At 40.4% G+C, this 12,210-nt stretch overlaps 2 protein-coding genes across 3 annotated transcripts; one reads left to right on the top strand and one right to left on the bottom strand.

Annotated features, from left to right (window-relative positions):
• Positions 1–111: 111 nt before the first annotated feature.
• On the top strand, positions 112–6,235 carry Lovit (loss of visual transmission). Of its 2 annotated transcripts, none has more exons than XM_071792165.1 (8): positions 112–388; positions 570–915; positions 1,590–1,852; positions 2,403–2,660; positions 2,862–3,112; positions 3,186–3,305; positions 3,930–4,343; positions 5,313–6,235. In XM_071792165.1, the coding sequence occupies exons 2-8, from the start codon at positions 716–718 to the stop codon at positions 5,706–5,708; spliced, it is 1,902 nt and encodes a 633-aa protein (XP_071648266.1). In that variant the 5' UTR covers positions 112–388; positions 570–715; the 3' UTR covers positions 5,709–6,235. The 2 variants fall into 2 exon arrangements, with proteins under 2 accessions (XP_071648266.1, XP_071648267.1); XM_071792166.1 differs by having other exon boundaries at positions 113–388; positions 3,954–4,343.
• Positions 6,095–11,381, bottom strand: LOC139821259 (tetratricopeptide repeat protein 21B). Its single transcript, XM_071792163.1, has 9 exons — positions 10,092–11,381; positions 9,717–9,971; positions 8,871–9,592; positions 8,423–8,739; positions 7,890–8,224; positions 7,513–7,720; positions 7,126–7,439; positions 6,579–6,972; positions 6,095–6,473 (listed from the first exon to the last, which is right to left on the bottom strand). The coding sequence occupies exons 1-9, from the start codon at positions 11,241–11,243 to the stop codon at positions 6,235–6,237; spliced, it is 3,936 nt and encodes a 1,311-aa protein (XP_071648264.1). The 5' UTR covers positions 11,244–11,381; the 3' UTR covers positions 6,095–6,234.
• Positions 11,382–12,210: the final 829 nt, after the last annotated feature.

Raw genomic sequence — 12,210 nt, 5'->3', positions numbered from 1 at the left:
GAACGGTACGCGGAAAACTCATTTCAGTGAATCGAGAATCAAGCGAGTCTCGCGAGTGCCTCTCCTGAGATTGCGCGGGCGTTTCTCGAGCTTTCGTGCTTGCTTCCGCGGCGAGCTTGCAGCGATCAGTCGTCCGTCGTCCGTCCGCGTCCGCGTTTTCTCGCGCGGCTCGCGATGTGGTCCAGTCGACTCGTAAACCGACTCGTATTTCTGCCAAAATTCCGCCAACGATGATTGAGATCGAGAGTTCTTTGTGCCATCTCTTGTTGCTTGGGTTGCTCATATTTAATTGATGATGTAACGCAACGAATAATGCAACGCGGAGTTTCCTAATTCGAAAAGATCAATCTGTCTCGCGCATTTATGACAGATATAAAATAAAATCATGGTTAGTCAATAAAAAAGATTAAGATTACATTTTTATTTCTTTTACAGAGCTGATTTATTTCCTACTTGTTGAAATAAATGAGAAACTAAAATGGAATTTTTTATAAAAGTATCTATGTTTCTTCTTGAAATTATCTTTAAGAAAGATATTTGTGTGATTAATAACAATATTTTTTTTACAGTTGACACTTATAATAGTCCGCGAGAAAAAAATATGGAAATTGCGGTTCGCCAGTGACACCTTTTTGAACAATGACACTTCTCCACACACTCGAGTGCCCCACCGTTATATCGCTTACCCTGTGTCGCGCGAGATAAGGGGTTGATCATGGTGGACAAATTGCACGAGTATGAGGGACTCATGGGTAGGATTCACGGTGTTCGCGACTCCATCAGGGAACGATGGAGCGTGTGGAAAGAATGGAAAAACAGTCTGAATCTGGATCAAGGCTTAGAAGGGTTAAGGCATCATCTACGGGGGCCGCCCAAATTAGAGCGCACTTTGGACGACTATTCTCACATCTACAGGTAAAGAATTTCACATTCAATTAGCTCTTAACGTATATCAATGTACTGTCGAACTAATCCCTTTGTTCTTGTATAGATGCATAATATAATTATGTAATATAAACCCAGATAGCAGAGTGCGTCAAATGACGTTATAATGCCGTCAAAGTGACGTCTCTAACGACAACAATCCGTCACTTTGACTGCACTATTACGCCACTTGACGCCACTCTGCTATCTGGGAATATTTAAAATAACATTATACATGAGATGTAGTGAGTTGCTCCGTGTGAAAGATCGACTCGTATTTGATGGGGTCCCAGGTTCGATTCCGAGATTTTATCCCATAAATTAACTCCTGCAAACTATGTTATGTTACATTTAATAGAAATATATATATTATACAGTTAAATTCATAGTGTCAAATTATACTCAATTTGAGTTATTTGTAACCACTCTTATAGGTCACCACTGCTCCTACTTAATATCGTAAATTTAACTATAAAACAATGTTAATTTAACTAGATCAATAGAGTTAAAATAATAAATTTTGACACACATGGTAATTAAAAATAAAATATTTAACTCAAGATACTGGTTTAAATTTCATTCTTTAATATTTAACAGTGTAATATTATGCTAGATATGTTGTATCAGTTTTCTTTTTCTCTATTTGTTTTTCCTAATAATCTCAGGAAGAAGACCCGCGCCGAACTGGTGAGGGTATCGGCGGCCGTAATGGGAATCGAGTTCTCGTACGCGGCGGAGACCGCTTTCGTCTCGCCGACGCTCCTGAAGATCGGCGTCGATCACCAGCACATGACCCTGGTGTGGGCGCTGAGCCCCCTCGTAGGCTTCTTCGTGACACCCATTCTCGGCAGTATGAGCGATCGCTGTAGACTCAAGTACGGCAGGAGGCGACCCTTCATCCTCCTGTTAGCGCTCGGAGTTTTAATAGGCAAGCCGTGGACTTTTTTATATTTTCTTCATTTTATTTATTTTATTTCGGAGATGTCCCTGTGGTGAAAAAAATTCTCATATTTTCTTCAGAAATTTTCTAAAAACTTCTCATATTTTGGATTTATGAAAAATTCTGAAAAATATGTAAAATTTCTCAGATACTTTCAGAAATAATTGAATGAAGATTTTCGGGATATTTCAATATTGTATGAAAATTTCTGATAAACTGATGCGTGAATTTTCTATTTTTCTCATACTTAATTATTCAAATTTCTACAAAAATGTTGACGGAAAAGATCTGAAATATTTTATTATTATTTTGTCTAAATTTTTCTGAAAAGTATTCTAATTCGTGTAAAAATTCTGAGTCAAATTTTGAGTCTTGAAATTTTCATAGAAATTATGATGATATGAAAAATTCTTTCCACCAGAGATTTTTCGCTTTTTTTAAATTATTTACCATATTTGCCGTTCTTATCTTAAGACGTTTTAAATGTTTTTGTGACGTATATCTCAGCATCAACAAGAGAATTTTTGCACCTTTACAGGACTCATCTTGGTACCGAATGGCGAGCACGTTGGCTACCTGTTCGGCGACATGCCGTTCCGCACGAACGAGACTATCCCGCTCGGACATCGCACAACGGCGAAGTTACCCGAGGAGGTAACGCTCGAATCTGTTGAAAGGGCTTCTTCGCACTCCTGGGGCATCTTCTTCACTATTCTCGGCACGGTGTTGCTCGACTTCGACGCCGACGCCTGTCAGAGCCCAGCGAGGGCGTATCTCCTTGATGTCACTGTACCTGGTAAGCATCCATATGTGTTTTCCAGGATTCGACATAAATCCCGTTCGAATCGACAAATTAAAATACAATTTAATCTTTTTAAATACGAACACGAATATTGTAGGTAAAAAAAACCAAGCGAGAGAGAGAGATAATTATATACAATTTTAATAAACTCTACAAGCGATTTTTCTCTTTGATTAACGTCTGAAATATTCACAGAGGACCATGCCAAAGGCTTAAGCACGTTCACCATAATGGCAGGCTTGGGGGGCTTTATGGGCTACGGTTTAGGCGGCATCAATTGGGACGCCACATCGCTCGGTATTATGCTGGGCGGACATGTGCACGCGACCTTCACTCTCATCACGATCATCTTCGTCGTCTGTGTCATATGTACCATTACCAGCTTCCAGGAGATTCCTCTCCAATTACTTGAGCGAGATCAGTACCGGCAAATGAACGAGCCAAAGGTGAACGTGGCTTCTATATATAATGTTACTGTCATTTTTATTTATCGCTTAATACAATTCTTTTTGCGTTTAGGCTCTGGAAGAAGTCCAAGGGACAGAGAAGCAAGACGAACGCGATAAGATTATCCCTGACGAGTCGAAAACGTACGGTGCGCTTAATACTGAGCATGAGACGGATTCCTTGCAAACGGAAGTAAGCTCGAAAATGTTACCCTGATGGAAAAATGTCTCGGAATTTTTTATATTATTAGTCAGAATTTCTATGAAAATTTTAAAACTTTCAAAATTTTTAGATTTTTTTTATAAACATTTCGAATTTAAATGTTTTTTTAGAAACTCAAATAAAATAATAATAAATATTTCAGATTTTTCCTGCCAACACATCGTTGTAGAAATTTGAATAAATATGAGAAAATCCATGCATTTTCGTAGAAATTTTCATACATATAGATACTAAAACATTCCGAAAATCCTCATCCACTTGTTTCTGAAAGTAGGTATCTGAAAAATTTTACATATTTTTTTTTTTAATTTTCCATAAATCTAAGTTGTCTAAAACATAAGAAATATTTAGAAAATTTCTGAGAAAATATAAAAATGTTTTCAATAGGGCCGGTATTGTCCCGATATTTAATCCAATGACACTTTTCAGCTTAGCGTTCTCATTTTATTTACAATTTTTCATGATTTGACTGAAGTGAAAAACTGTTTAACTGTCTGATCTTTATCTGCGATTGAGAAACTAGTGGAAACATGTATCAATTTCTTGATAGAAAAAGATTGTTGATAGACGCTAGTGTCAAAATTATCAATTAAGGAATTCACCCTCCGTCCGCTTCAGACGCAACTCTCTGACCATTCCGAGGATCCTATTTCCGAAGGCAGCCACGTCAATTACGGCTTCGACGATATCGAGAGCGAAGCGAACCACAAGGCGACCCTGAAGGAGTACCTGCTGTCCATCGTTTACATGCCGCGTAGTCTTCGCCAGGTGTGCCTGACGAATCTTTTCTGCTGGATGGCGCATGTATGCTACTCCCTGTACTTCACGGATTTCGTGGGCGAGGCGGTATTCGGCGGGAATCCGCGGGCACCCGCCGACACCGACGAGCGGGAACTCTACGAGGAGGGCGTGCGATTCGGATGCTGGGGCATGTCCATGTACTCGTTATCCTGCTCGTGCTACTCGTTGATCATCGAGCGGCTGATCCAGCGTTTCCGAGCGCGTAAAGTAAGAGCTTTATTACGTTTAAGAAATACTAATATCAAATAGTTAGAGATGTGCGAACTATTCGAATACGAATCGAAATTCTATGATTCTATGATTTCTATGATTGATGATATTATACCTACGACTCTACGTGTTAAAATTTAATCTAATAATATCGAATTATATTGTTAATTAAAAATTATATTTCAACGATTTGATTTTATTTCATTTAATTCGCTTCGATTCGAATAAAATTTTGTCGATTCGATTTGCGATTCAAATTCGGAAAAGGAAATTAAATTCGATTCAATTCAATTCGACATAAAAAATCCTTGGTTCTCTACAATTTCATATTAAGTTAAGATTGATATTTTTATATTTATACTTCTTAAAGTATGTTTGCAAATATTTTTTTTTTAACGTGGAGAAATCTTCGACTACTGGGATCCCGGGCGAGCCCGGTTTACCCATGCACTACCCAGTAGCCCCCTCAAGAGGGGGAAGACCCCCCCGCCTTCTGGAAAAGACGGGGGGAGTGCCGAATTCTTACCGGCTAAAACTCCACGGTTGTCCTCGCGTGCGTTAGTGGGAGGGCCCCGGGAAACTTAAGATTCTTCCGGAGAATGTTTACGAATATTTATAAGACTAATAATAATAGAAATAATATTTTGCAAGCAATATAAGCACTTTCTAGCAGAACACTGTCCGATAGAACTTTGATATACAATATTTCGGTATCTGTATGACATATACTCGAGTATATCTATTGTAACACTGTAAACGTTCTCTGGATGTCTTGATATAGCCGACAATCTATCATATGGAAAGTCTTACATCATTTAATAAATATAAAGTTATAAGTTTTTAAATTGCAATTATACATAGGTAATTAATCACGCTATGATCGAGAAAGAATGTCTAAAATAGAAACAATATCTTCGAAATATTTCATTCACGTTTACATCTTTGAATATTTTTATGCACATCCAGGTTTACATCTACGGGCTACTCTTCTACAGCGTCGGCATGCTCCTAATGGCCCTAACGAAGCATCCGGTCGGCGTCATCATCTTCTCGTGGGCCGCTGGCGTCATGTATTCTACGCTATTTACCATGCCCTATCTACTTGTAGCACACTATCATGCGTCCTCGACATTCGCCCTGACAACCGAGGGCAATGCGGTTTCCGGCGGCTTTGTGCGCGGTCTAGGGACCGATGTCGCCATCGTCTCTTCTATGGTATTCCTCGCGCAGTTCCTGCTATCCTGCTGCTTAGGCACGATCGTTAGCTTCACGGGCACTACCGCAGCAGTGATTTACGTCGCCAGTATTCTGGCACTGTGCGGCGCGGCTTCGGCCACGCGTATCATGTACCTGGACCTGTAAATCTCGCTCGTCGATCAAACAGAATTTTAAGTTGTTATGATAAATTATAACGTCTCGATAATTGTCTATAAGTTAACTTCGCAGAAGAAACTAGAATAATCGTTACATTCAAAGATACAAAACGTTCCATTAGTTGCGGATAATAGTAAACTAATGTGTTAAACTGAAGTCTAAGGATAGATTTGTAAAATAACCATGGCCAATTAATCATTATGTTAATCGTTAACCAATAATCGTCAATTTTAGTGATCGTTTCGTCCGTTTCGCAACTTTGATGTTATCGTCTTAACGTATATTTTACTAACAAATAAACTGGTTAATATTAATTTGGTTAATATTACAAACCATTACAAACTGCTAAATGTTTCAGAAATATACTACATTGATTAAGTAGTTATCTAAATATTTATTCACTCTAAACTATTACATATCTACATCAATAGTGAAGGAGGACGGATGTGTGTACAATGTGTAGTAACAAGTAAACAATCGATATACAAGTTCAAGCTGAACAAATTCGGATGTTTCATGTGCGAAGATTATTGATACACTTCTCCAAGATATCTTTCCTGATCCTCGGATAATCCGTACTCTGCTTCAGCACTTCGTTACATGCTTCGATCGCGTCAGCGTAGGCTTTCGCCTTCAGGCAACAGTAACCCAGCTTGTAGCCGACCGACAGCTTTGTTTTGCCGCCGCATTTCCAGGCCTGAGCGTATCTCGCCGCTGCGTCGCGATAATTCTGATCCTTCTCGGCGATGTAGCCTAAAAGTCAAGATGAACAATAATTTGCAATAAAATTCTGCAATTAAAATTAAAATGCGACTTTTTATGTATTAATTAGTCTGTAATTTTAAATTGTAATCTAACCCGACAGCTCGTGAGCCCGCACGCAGGTAGCGTTGTGCTGCAGCACTCGTTTCAGCAACTCGTTCGCCAACTCGTACTTGCTGGATTGCACGTAGATGTCTGCCAGCAACAACCAGCAACGCTCCAAGTATTCAGCGTCCTCGAACGTCCAAACATTCTTGCTAACGCGCTTCAAGTGATTCCGAGCGCGCGGCGTTTGCTTTAGCAAGATGTGTGCGGTGGCCATCCCGAGAGCGGGTCCTACATGATCCCTCAAGGTCTCCTGATTAGCCAACGCAGTACAGTCCTGCAGGGCTTTCTCGATGTTAGACTTCTGCTTGGTGGCCAATAAGAAAAAGTTGCTGAGCAGCTTATGGGTTAATTCCTCGTGAGGGCTGCCCTTGGGATTCAATTCCTACAATAATATATCTTTTATTTAAATAATTACTAAAATTAGACTAATCAAAAATATTTTAATAAAAATTTCTTATGCTTTTGGTGGATACAAACAAGAAAAAAGTTGGATCAAATTGATTTGCAAGACGACATTGATATTAAATGTATGTACCTGAAGCAGTCGGTAAGCCGTCCTCAAAGCCATCGTCCTCGAATCCTGATATTCGTCGTCCTCGTCGTTGAAGGCCTCGTTCGATAGAGTGGTGTCGTCGTCCGGATCCAGACAGATTTCGATCATATTGTAGATCGCCTGTTGGCCCCATTCCGGATCACGTCGTGCAAAGTTGAAATTGCGAAGAGCGGAGTTCAATTTGCCCGTCCGCCAATCCAGCAATCCGGCGCAGTAGTAGAAGCCAGCTTCGACGTTGCCGCTACCCATCGCGACCTGCGCGCGTTGCAACCACTCGTCGAGATCGTCCATAGCACCTACGACACAAATTACATCAATTCCTTATCAAAATATCTCAAACGAGAGTGAAAAAATTTACAAATGCGAAACCTGTTCTACGCGACACTTCTATCAATCTCGCTAGGGCAGTCCAATAGGTGGGTTGGCGTATCAACAACTGTCGAAAGTGGAATGCCGCAGTCTCGAAATCTACCTTCCGGAACGCGAGATCCGCCATCATCACGGATGCAGCCTCGTTGTTGGGATCGGCGTTCAACAAGATGGAACAATTCTGCGCGCACCGGTCTAAATTGTTCATCTGATAAATACATATTCAGATTTATATTAGTATAGAAAATCTCGGTAATCATTTAATAAATCGACGCGAAACTTTTATTCCATTGGTTCTTCTATTAATATTTCCATTAGAAATCAAGATTTTTAGTCTCGGGATTTAAAAATTTAATGATTCCGTATATATTATTCACCTGCATATACAGCTTCGCCAAGGAAAGTAGGGCATTTACGTCTGTTGGCTTGTGAGCCAATGCCTCCTTATAATATATAATGGCTTCGTCATAATTGCGTAAAGTCGACGCGTAATCAGCCATTGTCAGACAGATATTCGCCAGCATGTGTCTCTGATCCGCGACGTCCGGCGAAACAGCGAGACGTTGGATGTACCTGTGTTGATTCTCCTTGGCTTCCTTTAAAGTCGCTAATGCGCCCCTGATGTTGCCCGATTTCTCGCGCACCTTGGCGAGTAACAGCAATTCTTGTCCTCGCATCTCCAAGCTCAGGATATCGGACTCGCCTCTCTTATCTAAATATAAGAAAAATAAAAAAATAGATATGAATTTAATCTAGTATATTATTATGACTAAAAATATAGGTAGATGATTGGTCAATATATTTAGCATTATTATAAATATTATTAATTTTGTATATAGTAGATATTCATTTCATATAAAATATTAATTTTACATAAAATAATAATATTAATTTTAATGGGCAAAATTACCTTGCAGCTCTTGCACCAAAGTGGCTTCCGCCTTGTCATACTGTTTCATCTTCATATACAATTTGGCCAGATCTAATTTTAAAGCAGCGCAATTGTCCTGTTTCACTATATCCTTGTAATAACTGATCGCCTTTGCATATTGATGTGCTTTGACGAGTGCTTTACCCATTTTGTTTGCAATTTCCACTTTGTTAATCGGATTCTGCGAAAGCGCTCGCTCGTACGCTTCTATTGCTCTCTCAGGCTCTTGTATAGACATGTAAGCGTTACCCAGCATGCTGTACGTTCTCGGTCCAGGACAATGTTCCACCAATTCTCTGAAAGGCAAATGTCGGCGATATTTAATAATAATATTTCATCCTAGGTCCCATATACATAACATGTTCAATAAATTTAAAAACTAGTTAACAAAATGTCAAATAGATAATGAAGATTAAATTCTTTGTACCTGAAACACTTCGCGAATGCCTGACGGTCTTTCCTGTAGTTCAAATTGATCTCAGCCAATCTAGTGTGTGCCTGTAAGTAATACGGTTGTCCTGGACGAATATTCCGTAAGCAGCTGACAGCGTTCTCCAGTTCTCCTATGTCCAAATAAATCTCAGCAGTGCCGATGGTGATTCTTCCAAGTTCAGCGGTGCCGGCAAGATTTGCTTTCGCCTCATCGACAAGCGCCAGTGCCTCCGCAAACCGTCTTGCCTTACTGTATGCCGCAATCAGCTCTAGATACAACGTCGCTCGGTCCGATGTGGTCATATCGGATTTTCTGTTGGCGCTGCCAGTCAATCCTGCCAGCGACATGGCTGTCTGGCAGCTCTTAACGCAGTTCTGCAGATCGCCGGCCTCTCGTTGCACCATGCCGACAATTAGATGATAGACTGGCTCGTCTCGGATCTTGAAGTTGTAGCTCAGGCCAACTTCCAGGCTCTGCGAGGCTAGCTGATACATGCCCTGATACGCCAGAATCTGAGCCATTGTGAGGTGAGCCTGTGCATTGGACGGTTCAACCGAGTCTAACAATCTCCTGAGCAAAACTAATGCGCCCTCATAGTCGCCGCTTTGCATTCTGGCCTTACTGAGCAGCAATAAAGCTACGCTGGAACCCGGACAGGCTTCCACAAGCTGTTCTAACAAGCGGACGCTCGGTTCCTTCTCTATTGCGCTACCTACCTTAAAAAGCAGAACAGAATTAAACAAGGTTGATACAATTTTTTGCTCACAATCCAGTAATAATAATAAATAAAATTAGTAAAGTATATTCGCTTTTATTGACTTCTTTAAAGACGATAGTTACCTCGTCACTCATCGGGGACTTGTTCAAAGAATACATCAGTCGTTGCTTCGCAATTTCAAGGCATAAATCCGGTTTAAACTCGCTAAGATACTCGTAGCCATAAGAAAGACCCTCGCAGCTTTTCAACAAGACATTCGCCGCCGAATCCAGGTAACCGAGTGCCTTAACGCTATTTTCGTTAGAAGTGATCTTTGCGGACATGAACAGCAGCTGCACGTTTGTCGAGTGTGGCTGTATCTCCATCATGATCTCCACCTATGGAATGTACGCAAGATAAACTTCTACTATATACTCAATCAATCACGTCAATCGACACATCTAGAGATTAGTCTCTAAAAAAGTATATGCATTTTTTTAGTGTATTCATTCATTTACTTGTTGCCGTGCTTGCTCCAGATCCTCCGCAGACCCCTGCATCAACTGGCAGCGTGCTAGTCCCAACAGTGCCGCAAAAGAGGATGGATCTGCGCGGATGGTGTTCTTGTACCAGCGCTCAGCGTCCTTAACATTGCCCAGCGCGACATACAAGTCACCCAGTTCTGCCATTAGCTCCGTGCTGCTCGACGATGTCGCTTGCAGCATCTTCTCGGCTGTCCGCGCCAACTCCAACAAAATTCCATGGTCCTGGAACGCGATACTGGAGAACAGTCGCAAGTTTTCAATCAGCAGGAACACGTTCTTCGGTTCAGCAAGCAGCAAGTTACGCAGAAACAGCTGTAATTGCGGTAAACCTTCACTGGAATTGCCGTCTCTGCACAAAGCCACCACCGAGCTCGCCTTGATGGCGTCTAAGTTGTTCGACTCGATCGAGAGCACACGATTCACCAACTCCAGCACTTGTTCCCAATCCTTCGCTGCCAGTAAGCACTTCATTTTTTCTATCAACGGAAACGATTGCTTGGGATAGCGCACGATCAAGGAGTTCAGTATCATGATGGCTCCTGGATAGTCCCCGGCGTGTTGTTTCATCTCTGCGGAGCCTAATAACGCGTTCAGATTCCTCGGCTCTTCCTTCAAAACCAAATTAAAGGAGTTCCCTGCCTCCGGAGCATCTGTGCCTGATCTCAAACTGAGCTCCAGCCATCCCTTAACAAGTAATACATTGATATTCGTGGGCTTCAATTTGCACGCTCTATCCACATACTCCTTCGCCTTGTTCGCTCGACGAGAAAAGAGTAACACGGACGCTGCTAGACACAATGCGATACAGGATGCTTTTCTGCGCTCGTCTCGGATCCTGTTCTCTATCTGTGTCACGGTGCTCCTTTCCACATCGCCATCAACCAGAGCAACGTTTTGCACGAGCAATGCTGGCAGCGTGACATCCACATAGTTCAGCAAGCTGGAACTCTCCTTGATGGCCTCGTGGCTCTTGCCAACGAGAATATACGCCAGACAGAGCAGGAGCCTCAGTCGCTCGCTGTTCGGATAAACGTCGCGCGCCTGCTTAACATGAGCTAGCATGCCATTATAATAGTGCTGTCGACAGTACCACTCGATCAAAGCTATGTGATCCGTTTCATCCATTCTTATCTCTGTCTTATATCTGGTCTATTGAGTTTTGTAATCTATCCTGAAATAAAATATCCTAAATTTTACAATTGAAGAATAAGACCAGAGAGAAACCTGAGAGAGGCCATCCCGGTCTTTTTCGTTTCGTGGGACTCAGCCAGACTCAGCGTTCTCAGGAACTGTCGAGACTCGAGTGTCGAAAGCTCCTGTCAGCTGTCAGCTCCTGTACACTACCGCCAGTACATCCATTTTCGAAATTGGTACTACGTAGCCACGTTCATTTAGCCGACACTATCGATAAAACATCATTTTGGTGCGCGTCCGTGCTACATCTACAATTCTACAAATGCAATATAATAATAGTACATGATGTATACATTTGCAATTTGCAGATGCAGCACAGACGCGACCAAAATGATGATGTCAGCATTGTCGAAAAGAGAAAAAGTGAGAGAGGGAGAGAGGGCTCTATTAGATATTTATATATAAAATATAAATATATTAATATATAATATATAAAATAAGTTAATATTTATCGATACATGTAAGATATAAATATATTCTCGATTGTAATTGGTTGAGGATCAGTTTAATATTTATATCTTACATATGCCTAAAATATTTAATTATGTACAGATATGAATTTGCTTGAGTCAAAGAAATATTTATTAAAACAAAATATATATTTCGTTATTGAAAGTGATTATTTGTTTGCTTTTAGTATTCCAGTATTACTAAATTGGTTTTCTTGAATTAAATAAATATTTTTTTTATTCAAGTAATTTTAAAACTTAAATTAAACAAATATTTATTTGAAATTGGCTACTACTTTTAAGTAAATGCATTTATTACATGTAAGAAAATTATTTCACAGTTTTAAGAAAATATTATTTGATTTAAAATAACGATTAAATAAATATTTTCTTAAAAGTAAAAAAATTTGCTAGATTTTAATAAATAATTATTTAATTCAAGTAAATAT

Source organism: Temnothorax longispinosus, chromosome 11 (genome assembly GCF_030848805.1).
Source record: "Temnothorax longispinosus isolate EJ_2023e chromosome 11, Tlon_JGU_v1, whole genome shotgun sequence".
NCBI lineage: Eukaryota > Metazoa > Arthropoda > Insecta > Hymenoptera > Formicidae > Temnothorax > Temnothorax longispinosus.
Note: the sequence above shows the minus strand (reverse complement) of the source record. Positions and strands in the feature narration are given on the sequence as shown.